Source organism: Dendrobates tinctorius, unplaced genomic scaffold (assembly GCF_039654945.1).
Source record: "Dendrobates tinctorius isolate UK_male_01 unplaced genomic scaffold, ASM3965494v1 ptg000016l, whole genome shotgun sequence".
Classification (NCBI taxonomy): Eukaryota; Metazoa; Chordata; class Amphibia; order Anura; family Dendrobatidae; genus Dendrobates; species Dendrobates tinctorius.
In genome coordinates, this window is record NW_027361684.1 from 86,711,764 (window position 1) to 86,727,082 (window position 15,319).

The 15,319-nt window shown below is 44.6% G+C and overlaps 1 protein-coding gene across 1 annotated transcript in view; it reads right to left on the reverse strand.

The window, feature by feature from the left end:
- TSPAN7 (tetraspanin 7) overlaps positions 1 to 15,319 on the reverse strand; it is a 149,127-nt gene that overhangs the window by 34,569 nt on the left and 99,239 nt on the right. The window contains exons 4-5 of the mRNA XM_073566019.1: positions 5,041 to 5,136; positions 1,710 to 1,865 (exon numbers count right to left, since the gene is read on the reverse strand). Of these exons, the coding sequence (XP_073422120.1) occupies positions 1,710 to 1,865; positions 5,041 to 5,136 (252 nt within the window). The remainder of the gene's footprint in view (positions 1 to 1,709; positions 1,866 to 5,040; positions 5,137 to 15,319) is intronic.

The following is a 15,319-nucleotide window of genomic DNA, read 5'->3' on the forward strand; positions in this document are numbered from 1 at the left end:
CCACACACTGGCACTTACACCCCTGCTACCAGGAGGAAATGAACTTTATTCCTCCAGGCAGAGATCCGGTTTCAGTCACGCAGGAGGCGCCGGCACATATTCAGTCACTGTACTGTGCATAGAGAACAGTGACTCACCGCTCCCGCCTGCACTGACTGACAGCAACTCAGCATTAGAGCCAGCTGTCAGTCAGTGTGGGGGGAGCGGCTACAGCCGCCACTCTCAATACACAGATCAGTGACTGAACCCGTGCCGGTGCCACTCCTATGACTGAAACCGGAACTCTACCAGGAGGAATAAAGTTTAAATTCTCCAGGCAGCGTGGGTCTAAGTGCCGACACTGGGCAGGTTCAGAACGCTATAACCTGCAGATTAACTCCATATATGCAGGTTAATAGTGTTTTTAACATGTTTTTAACATGATGGGTTCCCTTTAAGATGGAACAATCAGCTGAACATGCCGCCCCATGTAAGGGTGGCATATTATAAATGTGGGCTTATACTACTTTTTGGTTAAAAGGAGCCATGAAATAATGCGGACTCACATGTGATCCACCATTTTCTCACTGTCAGTCCTCTAGAAAACTCCCAATAATGCTACGAATCAGGTTACACCACCTTACATTCTGATAAGTCTTTGTTATTAAAGAGGTAATACAACACCGCTCACTTCAGCATTGGGAGGTGAGCAGGACTTGTGACATCATGTCTACAGACATCGCCCAGCTCGCTTGCATCAGAAGCAGGTATCACGCACTGGTCCGATTCTAAACAAAAAAATAGTAAGACTAATGCAATATCTAATCCTTGCACATAGAAGCCAGAAGAAATCTGTTGACGTGATGACACCGGTCCTGCTTACCTCCAGATGCAGAAGACAGCGGAGACAGATTAACACTATAAAATAAAACCAATCAAAAATGTCATATTCTAGACAATTACTTTCAGTGTCACAATTTACAGTGCCCCTACGGCATTAACATCTTAGGACTACATGTAGTGAGAAAGATAGCGGCACTCCTAAGTAAGGTGCACAAGTAGGGTCCCAAACCTTATAATATTATAGATGAACTTGGCACCCTATAAGATCTTTAGGACTAAGCTGTTTTTAATATCTGCATTCTGTAACTTAATAAGTTTATATTTTACCTTTAATGCAGCAATATGAGAACAAACTGCAGCTTACATACACAACTTTAATGCATTTGTACCTCCAAAGCAGGTTACGTTTTCTGGAATTGGGCATCTGTATATTACAGCCATCATCCCTTTTTCGATTGGGCAATCACCTTCACCTATTAGTACATCAAGATGCCGAAACTGTTCAAGTTCCCTTGAAGTACTAATAAATTAAGGATGTGTGCACACGTTGCGGATTCTGCTGCGGAATTGTCCGCGCGGATGTGTCTAAATCCGCGGATTTGTCTAAATTACTGCGGATTAGCCTGCGGTTTGACACCTGTCATGGAGCAGGTGCCAAACCGCTGCGGAATCTGCACAAAGAATTGACATACTGCGGATTTAAATCCGTGGAAAACTCCGCACTGCGGTTTTCAATTTACATAGCCAAAAAGGGTACTGTACAACGCAGCAGAATCCACAACGTGTAAGAGAAAGAGCACATGCGGCACTGAGCCATGTTCTCGGATCTTTCTTTTCCCAACCTACTGATCATGTAGGGAACCACATATTATAAGTGGAGCACTCACCCTCTGGTAGACTTTTGTAGGAGCAATCGTCATGTTGCGCATATCTGAAGGATTGCAATCGCTCATGTTGGAGCAGCAGCTAGGTGGGATACCATTTTCATGAAAATAAATACTGATAGTCCAGTTGGTGTAGCTCTGAATTCCACAGCAACTCAACTGCAAAGAAAGAGACATGTGAAGAACATAGACACTAGGTCACCGTAGTCATTAACTGGGGTGTAACGATCACGGTCGCAGAAGTCCCGACTAGGCCCATGCAGGTGGGGGGACTGCCGATGTCAGCGCAAACTTTGACTAGATGTGCGTCCTTGGCCAGCAGCTGACATTGCCGTGCACGTGACAGGGGGCACATGGCAGTGACCTCATGCAATCCTAACACTGAAGTCAGCTGCTGTCGTCAGAAGAGGACTCCGCGAGGCGTTGGAGTGGAGAGGTGAGTAGAATGTTTTTTTTCTATGCATTAAAAACTAGCGGCAAAATGGGGTACACATATACCAGGATGGGGCCAAAAGGAGGGACAAATAAATCAGGATAGGGGACATACAGTGCCTACAAGTAGTATTCAACCCCCTGCAGATTTAGCAGGTTTACACATTCGGAATTAACTTGGCATTGTGACATTTGGACTGTAGATCAACCTGGAAGTGTGAAATGCACTGCAGCAAAAAAGAATGTTATTTCTTTGTTTAATTTTTTTTTAAATTGTGAAAAGTTTATTCAGAGGGTCATTTATTATTCAACCCCTCAAACCACCAGAATTCTGTTTGGTTCCCCTAAAGTATTAAGAAGTATTTCAGGCACAAAGAACAATGAGCTTCACATGTTTGGATTAATTATCTATTTTTCCAGCCTTTTCTGACTATTTAAGACCCTCCCCAAACTTGTGAACAGCACTCATACATGGTCAACATGGGAAAGACAAAGGAGCATTCCAAGGCCATCAGAGACAAGATTGTGGAGGGTCACAAGGCTGGCAAGGGGTACAAAACCCTTTCCAAGGAGTTGGGCCTACCTGTCTCCACTGTTGGGAGCATCATCCGGAAGTGGAAGGCTTATGGAACTACTGTTGGCCTTCCACGGCCTGGACAGCCTTTGAAAGTTTCCTCCCGTGCCGAGGCCAGGCTTGTCCGAAGAGTCAAGGCTAACCCAAGGACAACAAGGAAGGAGCTCCGGGAAGATCTCATGGCAGTGGGGACATTGGTTTCAGTCAATACCATAAGTAACGTACTCCACCGCAATGGTCTCCGTTCCAGACGAGCCCGTAAGGTACCTTTACTTTCAAAGCGTCATGTCAAGGCTCGTCTACAGTTTGCTCATGATCACTTGGAGGACTCTGAGACAGACTGGTTCAAGGTTCTCTGGTAGGATGAGACCAAGATCGAGATCTTTGGTGCCAACCACACACGTGACGTTTGGAGACTGGATGGCACTGCATACGACCCCAAGAATACCATTCCTACAGTCAAGCATGGTGGTGGCAGCATCATGCTGTGGGGCTGTTTCTCAGCCAAGGGGCCTGGCCATCTGGTCCGCATCCATGGGAAGATGGATAGCACGGCCTACCTGGAGATTTTGGCCAAGAACCTCCGCTCCTCCATCAAGGATCTTAAGATAGGTCGTCGTTTCATCTTCCAACAAGACAACGACCCAAAGCACACAGCCAAGAAAACCAAGGCCTGGTTCAAGAGGCAAAAAATCAAGGTGTTGGAGTGGCCTAGTCAGTCTCCTGACCTTAACCCAATTGAAAACTTGTGGAAGGAGCTCAAGATTAAAGTCCACATGAGACACCCAAAGAACCTAGATAACTTGGAGAAGATCTGCATGGAGGAGTGGGCCAAGATAACTCCAGAGACCTGTGCCGGCCTGATCAGGTCTTATAAAAGACGATTATTAGCTGTAATTGCAAACATGGGTTATTCCACAAAATATTAAACCTAGGGGTTGAATAATAATTGACCCACACTTGTATGTTTAAAATTTATTAAAATTTAACTGAGCAACATAACTTTTTGGTTTGTAAGATTTATGCATCTGTTAATAAATCCTGCTCTTGTGTGAAGTTTGAAGGCTCTAACTTATTTGCATCTTATCAAACCTGCTAAATCTGCAGGGGGTTGAATACTACTTGTAGGCACTGTATATACCAGGAAGAAAATCAACATGGGAGACATTACTACATAATGGTGGGAGGGGAGCAACCTGTATGTCCTTGTAGGATTTAGAATGCTGCAAGGGTGCATACATCTGACCAACATGCTGGGTGGTAGAGGGCCAGGTCCAAAATTTGCATCGGGGCCCATCGTATTCTAGTTACGCCACTGGTGATGAATAGGGCTCACTACTACCGCAAATACAGCTTACTGCTGTGCTTTAGAGAGGAGCTAAAGAGACTATTAGAAAGCAAGGGACACACACACTTTACTTGGTAACTATCTCTGACAACCCCAAATAGAGAATGTTGAGTCTGCTTGTAAGGTCGGGATCACACTATCTTGTGTGATGCAAGAAACTCTATGCAAAAATATTTCTATGCAGCCGCAGCTCCGGGCCTGAGTGCCGATGGCAGTGCCGGGTGTTGATGCGAGAGACTCGTGCGAGTTTCTTGCATCATACATGGTAGTGTGATCCCGGCCTAAGACATGTCTGCAGAATGGTACATTGGTCATAAAAGATTAATTTTCAAAGCAACATTACTAAAGTGCATACATTTAATACAGTAGAGGGATGCAATGTTCCATTGACCCAAAAGAATTTTATTTATAGTAGTAAATATTTTTGTAGTAAAAAAAAAGCAAGTGGCAATTGTGTTTACTGTACTTTTCTAATGTATCATTTTATAATGATATAATTAACTAAAAAAAACAAAAACAAAACAAAAACCATAACCCATGGCAGAGTACTAACACAAACAAGACTATATACAGTATAAGAACAAAATGGTGGTAATAATAATGGTTAATAAATAATAATATTATTATACAAAAAAAGCACATGTTGGTGGGTGAACAAACATGGAAGCGCCAATGAAAAAATGACTAGTGACAAAGTAAGATACTAATGATCATACAATGAACAAAAAAAGAGTTGATAATAGAATGATAAGCAGATCACACAGGACAGCCACAAACAACTCCCTGTAGAGAAAGTGGGGCAGAGTACACGCTGAATTAGAAAGCTATGGCAGCTCATTCCACAAATGCTTTTTTTATGACCTTCATAACTAATCCACACCATCCCAATTCAAAATATGTAATACATGTTATATACTTATTTGTCATTGATATTTGCGTATCCAGTCTCTCTGGATCCAACATTTATACATGTAACTTACGCTTTTTTGAACATCATCAACTGCGCGACTTCTTTCATCGTTGCCGTTGTAGTTCTGGATCGCTTCGGTGTAAGTTCTAAGGAAAGTGTCCTTGATCTTTATAAAAGAGAAGAGATATAAGAGTAAACATTAATCTAGAGAACCGTGTTATAAACATTAATAGTGTTCATACTCTTTCACTAAAGGCCATCTACAGCATAGAAAGGAAAATCTACTAATCAATTCACTATGGGCTCTGCGCACATCCGCATTGTGGTTTCTGGCAGAACCACGATTGATTGAGATCTATCAGTTGCTACCATTGTCCAGCACTGACTCATAATGGGGTCATTTGGGTTCTACTACAGTGTTTTCCGACAGTGCTGTACACCGGCACGTAGCCACAATGAGATGATTCGGTCTAATGATTTTTCACTCTTGGCTATCTCACTATATCTAACACAGAGCAGTATTGCCTAATTCAAGAGTAAGGCTAAGCCATTTGCTAACTGGAGGTGGAAAAATAGATATTTACTATATACTACTGTACATGTGAACGGTCACGTAATCATCTATTTGGAAATGATCCAGTAATCAAGAAACAGATAAAAAACTGATGGCTATTTAACGGATCAGAATTTCAAGGTTAAAAAAACGGATCTAGTTGAAATCAGTTTTTTCAGGCGGACAAAAAAGTTGTGTCTGCATCATTTTTTTGGTCAACAGATTGCTGCTGGATCCGTTCTAACTAGTGAACATAGCCTAATGGTGACCAAACATGTTAAATCAATGTCGGCCGAGCCGGCCCTAAATTCAATGTGACTGGCCAACCTCATAATGTGACTCTAATGTTCAGACTCTCCCGGATAGCAGATGTCAGGGGAAAGAAGATTTATGCATTTTAGATTTTTGGTCCCATAACGAGAAGCGATGAGCTGTCAGGCAGAGCGGCTTACGCCCATCATTTTAATTAGAACACATGCACGCTCAGCCAAGTGCGCATGTGCATAGCCGATAGAGGAACAGGAACAGAGGTCCACTTGTGAGGCTGACAGGTATCCACGTCCCCCTAAAGGGCCTGTCACACTAAGCGATATCTCTAGCAATATCGCTATAACTTGTAACGTTATAGCGATATTGCTAGCGATATCGCAGTGTGTGATACTTACCTACGACCCGCTCCCCCGCTGGTTATCGCTGATAGCGCGAGATCAGGCTGGACCGTTTCTCGTCGTCAGCTTCCTGTGGGGAGACGAGCGTGGAGCCGGGCAAGATCGCCTAGTGTGACATGTAAGTAGCGACCCCTGTCCCCAGCGATGTCACTGGTGAGATCTGCCTGTGTGGCAGCTCACTAGCGACCACTTAGCGATGTACCAGCGATCCTGACCGCGTCATATCGCTGGTCGGGATTGCTGGTGTATCGCTAAGTGTGACAGTACCTTAAGACTGCGCCACCAATTTGTGCCACTAATTACAGGTCATCTCAATCACAAGGAATTTGCAGATAATATCTAGTTCTGGGGAAATAATGAGGAGCATGTTTCCTACTGTTACTAACATTTTATGAAGATTCCCTTCACGATTGTTGCTAAGGCTGCTTTCACATCAGTTTTTTGTCGTCAGTCACAATCCGTCGGCTCGATGGATCGGTCGCAGATTGTGAAAAACTGACGCAACGGATCCATTTTTTCACCGGATACGATTGACGGATCAGTCGCATCCATTTTTTCATCCGTTTAGTCCGTTTTTTGACGGATCCTTTTTTAAAAACAACCACAGACAGATAGACAGATCTATAGATATAGCCATAGATATATAGCCATAGATATATCCATATCTATGGCTATATATCTATGAATATATCCATAGATATATGTATGGCTATGTTTATAGATTTATCCATAGCTATATAGCCATAGACAAAAGGAAAAAAATAGGCAGCACTCAAATTAAATGTGAAAAAAGTGCATACTTTACTGATCCTCAGATGGAGGATCAGTAAAGTATCCACTTTTTTCACATTTAATTTGAGTGCTGCCTATTTTTTTTTCCCATTTGTCATTTTGGATGTTAGGGGCCAATATTTGTAGCCGGGGGGGGGGCAGCCTTTACTGGCTATTAAAATAGGGGGACCCCCTCAAAAAAATGACGTGGGGGTCCTCCTATATTTTATAGCCAGAAAGGCTGGGCAGACAGCTGCGGGCTAATATTCATTGCCTAGGAAGGGGCCATGGACATTGGCCCCCCCCCCGGCTACAAATACCAGCCTGCAGCCGCCCCAGAAATGGTGCATCGATAAGATGCGCCAATTCTGGCACTTAGCTCCTCTCTTCCCACGGCCGTGTAGCGGTGGCATATGGGGTAATGAAGGGGTTAATATCATCTTGCTATTGGAAGGTGACATTAAGCCCGGTTAATAATGGAGAGGCGTCAATAAGACACCTCTCCATTATTAACCCTAGAATAGAAAAGGGTTAAAAAAAACGACATTAAAAATTATTTTAATGAAATAAATACACAAAGCTTTTGACCAAACTTATTATTCTGCTAATCCAAAAAAAGCCCTTGTTCTGTAAAAGAAAAGAAAAGAAAAAGCCAACAATATACATACCTCTCCGCCGTTCAATCAGGTCCCCAGCTGCAATCCATCACAAGGGGTTAACTAGTTTACAATGGGGACTGGTGCTAATGCTACCGGCCCCGCTTTAAACCACTGCAGAATGAACGAATTCATCTCTGCGCAGGCGCCCCAGCTGACCGGAGATGAATTAGCGTGGGAAAGGTTCTGAACTTCTTCCCACGCTGTCAGTACACCTCAGGTTAACCGAGGACTCCGCGCAGCCTCACTGACTACCGCTGACGTCAATGAGGCTGTGCGGAGTCCCTGGCTGACCTGAAGTGAACTTGATAGCGTGGGAAAGTTTCTGAACTTTTTGCCACGCTGTCAGATCACCTCAGGTCAGCCGGGGACTCCGCACAGACTCCTGCACAGCCCCGCATACCCTCGCAGACCCCCCCACACACACGCACACACACAGTTCACACACAGCGTCGGAGCATGCGCAGTTTAACCCCTTAACCCACAAGGGTGGTTTGCATGTTTATGACCGGGCCAATTTTTACAATTCTGACCACTGTCCCTTTATGAGGTAATAACTCTGAAACGCTTCCATGGATCCTAGTGATTCTGACTTTGGTTTCTCGTGACATATTGTACTTCATGTTAGTGGTAAAATTTCATTCAAATAACTTGCGTTTATTTGTAAAAAAAACGGAAATTTGGCAAAAATTTTGAAAATGTCGCAATTTTCCAACTTTGAATTTTTATGCCCTTCAATCACAGAGATACGGCACACAAAAAACTTAATAAGTAACATTTCCCACATGTTTACTTTACATCAACACAATTTTGGAACCAAAATTTTTTTTTTTGTTAGGAAGTTATAAAGGTTAAAAGTTGACCAGCGATTTCTCATTTTTGCAACACCATTTTATTTTTACGGACCACATCACATTTGAAGCCACTTTGAGGGGTCTATATGATAGAAAATACCCAAAAGTGACACCATTCTAAAAACTGCACCCCTTAAGGTGCTCAAAACCCACATTCAAGAAGTTTATTAACCCTTTAGGTGCGTCACAGGAATTTTTGAATATTTAAAAAAAAAAAAATGAACATTAAATTTTTTTCACAAAAAAATACTTCAGGTTCAATTTTTTTTTTATTTTACCAAGGGTAACAGGAGAAATTGGACTGCAAAAGTTATTGTGCAGTTTGTCCTGAGTACGCCGATACCTGATATGTGGGGGGGAACCACTGTTTCGGCGCATGGCAATGCTCAGAAGGGAAGGAGCGTCATTTGACTTTCAGTGCAAAATTGGCTGGAATTCAGACCGGACGCCATGTCACGTTTGGAGAGCCCCTGATGTACCTAAACAGTGGAAACCCCCCACAATTGACCCCATTTTGGAAACTAGACCCCCTAAGGAACTTATCTAGATATGTGGTGAGAACTTTGAACCCACAAGGGCTTCACATAAGTTTATAACGTACAGCGGTACAATTAAAATCATTTTTTCCACAAAAATTATCTTTTCACCCCCAATGTTTACTTTCCCAAGGGTAACAGGACCCGAAAAGTTATTGTGTAATTTGTCCTGAGTGCGCTGATACCCCATATGTGGGTGTAAACGACTATTTGGGCGCATGGCAGAGCTTAGAAGGTTAGCAGCGCCATTTGACTTTTTTGGCTGGAATTGAGATCGGACACCATGTTGCGTTTGGAAAGCCCCTGATGTACCAAAACAGTGAAAACTCCCCACAATTGACACCATTTTGGAAACTAGACCCCCTAAGGAACTTATCTGGATGTGTGGTGAGCACTTTGAACCCCCCCAGTGCTTCACAGGAGTTTATAACGCCCGGGCGTGAAAATAAAAAAAATCGTATTTTTTCAACAAACATGATCTTTTAGTCACCAATTTTCTTTATTTTCCCAAGGGTACCAGGAGAAATTGGACCCCAAAAGTTGTTGTCCAATTTGTCCTGAGTACGCTGATATGTGGGAGAAAACTACTGTATGGGCACACATCAGGGCTCGGAAGGGAAGTAGTGATGTTTTGGAATCCAGACTTTGATGGAATGGTCTGAGGGTGTCATGTTGCTTTTGGAGAGCCCCTGATGTACCTAAATAGTGGAAACCCCCCCACAAGTGACCCCACTTTGGATACTAGACCCCCTAAGGAACTTATCTAGATGTGCTTCACAGAAGTTTATAACGCCCGGGCATGAAAATAAAAAAATCATTTTTTTCCACAAAAATGATATTTTTGCCCCCAATTTTTTATTTTCCTACGGGTAACAGGAGAAATTGGACCCCAAAAGTTGTTTTGCAATTTATCCTGAGTAGGCTGATACCCCATAAGTGGTGGTAAAACACTGTTTGGGCGCATGGCAGAGCTTGGAAGGGAAGGAGCACCATTTGACTTTTTCAACGCAGAATTGGCTGGAATTGAGATCAGACGCCATGTTGCATTTGGAGAGCCCCTGATGTGCCCAAACAGTGGAAACCCCCCAATTATAACTCCAACCCTAACCCCAACACACCCCTAACCCTAATCTCAACCCTAACTCTAGCCCTAGCCCTAATGGGGAAAAAGGAAATAAATACATTTTCTTTTAATTTTATTATTTTTCCCTAACTAAGGGGGTGATAACGGGGGGTTTGATTTACTATTTATGGCGGTTTTTATGTTTGGCGGCTGTCGCACGCTAAAAGACGCTTTTTATTGTAAAAATAGTTTTTGCATCACCACATAATGAGAGCTATAATTTTTCCATATTTTGACCCACCGAGTCATGTGAGGTCTTATTTTCTGCAGGACAAGTTGACGTTTTTATTGGTATCATTTTCAGGCACATGACATCTTTTGATCGCTTTTTATTCCGATTTTTGGGACGCAGAATGAACAAAAACCAGCGTTTCATGAATTTCTTTTGGGGGATGCGTTTACACCGTTCCGCGTGCGGTGAAATTGATAAGACGGTTTTATTCTTCGGGTTAGTACGGTTACTGCGATAGGTCTTTTTTTTATGTTTTGGCGCTTGTAAGCAATGAAAACAATTTTATATAAAAAAAATAATTATTTTTGCATCGCTTCATTCTGCGAGAGTCTTAGTTACTCACCGGTTAACGGTATTTTTCGGAGTCCATGACAGCACCACCTGAGAGAGGGGATCCGCCCTTCTTAGGAACAGGAAAACCTACAGATACAAAAGGGCGGCACCTCTCCCACGCATCAGTTGGATTACAGAGTATAAAAAAAGAGGACCTCCAAGGTTAATGCATAATTATATGTACAACAATATCAACACTTAAATCTTTATCACCCGTGGATATGTACAAAGGGAAGACGTGCACACCCAAATTAACTAAGGGAAGGGAATCTATGGGTGCTGTCATGGACTCCGAAAAATACCGTTAACCGGTGAGTAACTAAGACTTTATTCGGTCGTCCATGACAGCACCACCTGAGAGAATTACAGAGAGTAATCACTACTTTAGGGGGGGACTACAGCCTGCAGAACCCTGATACCGAAGGAGAGGTCTGCAGAGGCACCCAAGTCTAGTCTATAATGACTATAAAAAGTGCTCGGAGAGGACCAAGTGGCCGCCTTACAAATCTGGTCGATGGAGACTTCCAACCTCTCGGCCCACGAGGTTGCCACGGCTCTGGTGGAATGCGCCTTCAATTTCTCCGGAGCTACTCTACCTTTTGAGGCATAAGCTAACGAGATTGCTTCTCTAATCCACCTGGCTAGTGTACTTTTGGACACCCTAAGACCTTTCCTAGGGCCTTGGTAGGAGACAAAGAGAGCATTGTCTTTCTTCCAGGGATCGGTAGCTGCTAGATACTCCAAGAGGCATCTCCTAACATCTAAAGTGTGTAGCTTCTCCTCTTTCTCATTAGTTGGTTTAGGGAGGAAGGATGGAAGGACTATTTCCTGCGACCTATGAAAGCTGGAGGCTACTTTTGGTAAATATGCTGGGTCGGGTCTAAGTATTACCCTATCCTCCTTTACCTGAAGAAAAGGTGGGCGCCTAGACAATGCCTGAATGTCGCTTACCCTACGGGCTGACGTTATGGCTATTAGGAAAGCTATTTTGAGGGACAGGCTCCTAATAGAGGCCAACGAGATGGGTTCAAATGGCGCTTCTGTCATAGCTGTGAGGACTAGGTTCAAATCCCATGGCGTGAGTCTATTCTTTACTATTGGTCTGGATCTACTCGTTGCTTTGATAAATCTTTTGACCCAATAATTAGCCGCGATGTTGCAGCTAAAGAGGGCCCCTAAGGCGGATACCTGTACTTTAAGGGTACTGGTGGAGAGACCCAAGTCCAGCCCTTTTTGTAAAAATTCCAAGATCTGGCCTATGGGGACGGAATCACCAGTATTTACATTTGAGCTTTCGAGGAACCTTTTCCAAATTCTGACGTAAATCTTAGTTGTCACTACTTTCCTACTTTTTAGTAGAGTGTCAATTAGGTCTGGAGAGAAGCCTTTACTTTCTAGCAGTGACCGCTCAAATTCCACGCCGTGAGATGTAGGCCAGCCACCTGAGGGTGGAAGACCGGGCCCTGGGACAGAAGGTCCGGGATGTCCGGGAGAACCCAAGGATCGTCTACCGACATGATCCTGAGGTTCGAAAACCATGCTCTTCTGGGCCAGAACGGGGCGATGACTATGACCCTTGCCCTGTCTTTCCTGATCTTCCTCAACACTAGAGGAAGCAGAGATAGGGGAGGAAAGGCATAGGCTAGCCTGAAGTCCCATTTTATCAGAAGCGCATCTACTACCAGAGGAGTCTCCCTGGGATTTAGGGAGCAAAACTGTGTCGTTTTCGAGTTCTCCTTGGTGGCGAATAGATCCACCTCTGGCTGACCCCATCTCTGCACAATCTGAACGAAAATGGAGGTGTTTAAGGCCCACTCTCCTTGTTTTAACAGATTGCGGCTTAGGAAATCTGCCGCGATGTTCTCTTGCCCTCTTATGTGAATAGCCGTGAGAGATAAAAAATGACGCTCTGCTAGCTGGAACAATTGTCCTGCCACATTCATCAGAGTTCTGGATCAAGTTCCGCCTTGGTGGTTGATATAGGCCACGGCCACTCGATTGTCCGATAGAACTCGTACGTGATGGCCCTGTAGATACATAAGGAGCTCTTTAGCTGCGAGTACTACCGCTGTTAATTCTTTCAAATTAGAAGACATTTGTATCTGATCTCGTTCCCATAGGCCCTGGACCAGAATTTCTTCCATATGTGCCCCCCAACCAGAAGGACTTGCATCCGTGGTGACCACGCGGGTAATGTTATACTCCCAAGGGACCCCTCTAGACAAGTTATTTCTTTCTAGCCACCATTCCAGGGACTTTATTGTGTTTCTAGATAAGGTCAGTCGACCTTCTAAGTTACCCCCCAGGATTCTCTGATACCATAAAACTTCGCCCTGTAGAGTTCTCGCATGAACTTGGGCCCACCGGACTGCGGGAATGCAGGATGAGAGGAAACCCAACAGGGACATGGCTTTCCTGAGGGACATGGAGGGGTTGTTGGAGGCGTTCAGGACCCGGCCATGCAGGTGCAGCAGCTTCTCTGGGGGCAGACGGCATTCCTGCTTTTTTGAATCTAGGGTTAGGCCTAGAAATTGTTGAATTTTTAATGGCTGCAAACGGGATTTTTTGATATTAAGTATCCATCCCAACCGCTCTAGAGCCGCCGTTGTTTTCTGTAATTGTTCTAAACACTGCTCGGCTGAACTGCCTATTATAAGGAGGTCATCTAAATAGGGGACGACTAGAATGTTTAGCTCACGTAGATGGGCCATCACTTCTGCCATCACTTTGTTGAATACTCGAGGCGCAACCGCCACCCCGAAGGGTAGGGCCGCGTACTGGAAGTGCTGGATTGACCCATCCAACTGAACCGCCAGTCTAAGGAAAGATTGGTGTGCTAGACCTATGGGTATATGATAGTAAGCGTCTTTCAGATCTAGGACCACCATGAAGCAGTTTTGAAACAGTATCTTTATTGCGGTGTTGATTGTTTCCATTTTAAATGGACGTACAACCAGGAATTTATTGAGGGCTTTGAGGTTAAATATAGCCCTAAATGAGTCGTCCGGTTTACGGACCAAGAACAGGGGGGAATAGAAGCCTTTCCCCCTCTCTTCCTCTGGAACTCTCGTCAGGACTTTTTTGTCCAGTAGCTCGAGGACCTCGGTCTCCAGGGCAGCTTGTTCTAGCGGGGAAGATTTGAGTGGAGTTACCTTGAACCGATCTTGGGGAACGCAGGCGAACTCTAGGTGCAGTCCTGTAGCTATCACCCCCAGTATCCAGCTGCTATTCGAGATTCTGGCCCAGGCCGGGTAGAAGGCAGATAATCTTCCTCCTACCGGAGCCACTAGTCATTGGGGCGGCTTCTTATTATCCCGTGATGGACATTCTTGGTGCCCCCCTCCTCCATACATGAAGCCCGTACCTCTGTTTTTTTTGTTGTCCCATCTGTTCTGATCTCTGGCCTGTCTCCTTCGGGAATACCCTTTCCTAGAAAAGGGACGTCTCCAGGATGTATTCGGCAGACTCGGAAATTTCTTTTTCTCATCCCCGGCCTTCTCTAACAGTTCGTCTAGGACGGGGCCGAACAAGTATTCCCCCTCACAGGGGATAGAACAGAGACGGGACCTGGCTTGGATATCTCCCGGCCAGCATTTTAACCAGAGGGCTCTTCGGGCCGAATTAGACAAACTTGCAGACCTAGCCGCCATTCTTACTGAGTCCGCCGAGGCATCTGCCAGAAAGGCAGCAGCATTCTGGATAATTGGTAGAGACTTACGGATGGAGGCTCGCGAGGTTCCATCCTTTAGCTGAGAGTCCAATTGATCCAGCCAGACCATCATGGATCTGGCTGCGCACGTGGCTGCTATTGCTGGCCTTAGGGCGCCTGCTGACATCTCCCATGTGCCCTTTAAAAAGGAATCTGCCTTTTTATCTAGGGGGTCTTTAAGGGAGGCCATATCGTCGAAGGGTATAGATGACTTTTTTGAGGCTTTAGCTACCGCTGCAGACAGCTTGGGGGCCTTATCCCATCGACTTACTATTGGGTCCTCAAAGGGGTATCTACGTTTGAAAGCGGGCGGCATAGAACCCCTTTTTTCCGTTTTTTTCCACTCCCTGTCAATCAGGCTCTGGACTTTTTCGTTTAGTGGAAAAGTCTTTTGTTTTCTGGGGTCTAGACCCCCGAACATAATGTCCTGAGCAGACAGTTCTGTCTTTTTTTCTTCTACCCCCATGGTTGACCTTATGGTTTTAATTAATTTATCCATTTGGTCCAAGGGAAAGCAGAACCGGCTGGAATCCTCTTCGGAAGAAGAAGAGGAGGCCGAGGACTCTGAGGAGATATCTTCCTTCCTAGGGCCGACTGAAGACTCTGAGCCTGAAACACTAGCTCGTCTTCTTTTAGAAGAACCTTCTTTTGATAGGGCTTTTATTTCAGTCCTGATTAATTGCCTCAGGTCTGTAGCGAAGCTTGGAGCTTCTTCCGCTACCTGTATAAATAGGAAAGAGTGTAAGAGTCTGATACTCCACTCACGTTCTACCCCTCATCTCCGTCCCTACCGTCTGTCTCACGCAAGACTGACACAATCTCTTGGGGTGGCCATCTGGTAAGGGGCAACTACAGAGGGCACATTCCTTGTGCTTCTGCTTCCCTGTGGCCTTCTTCCCCTGAGAATCAAACAC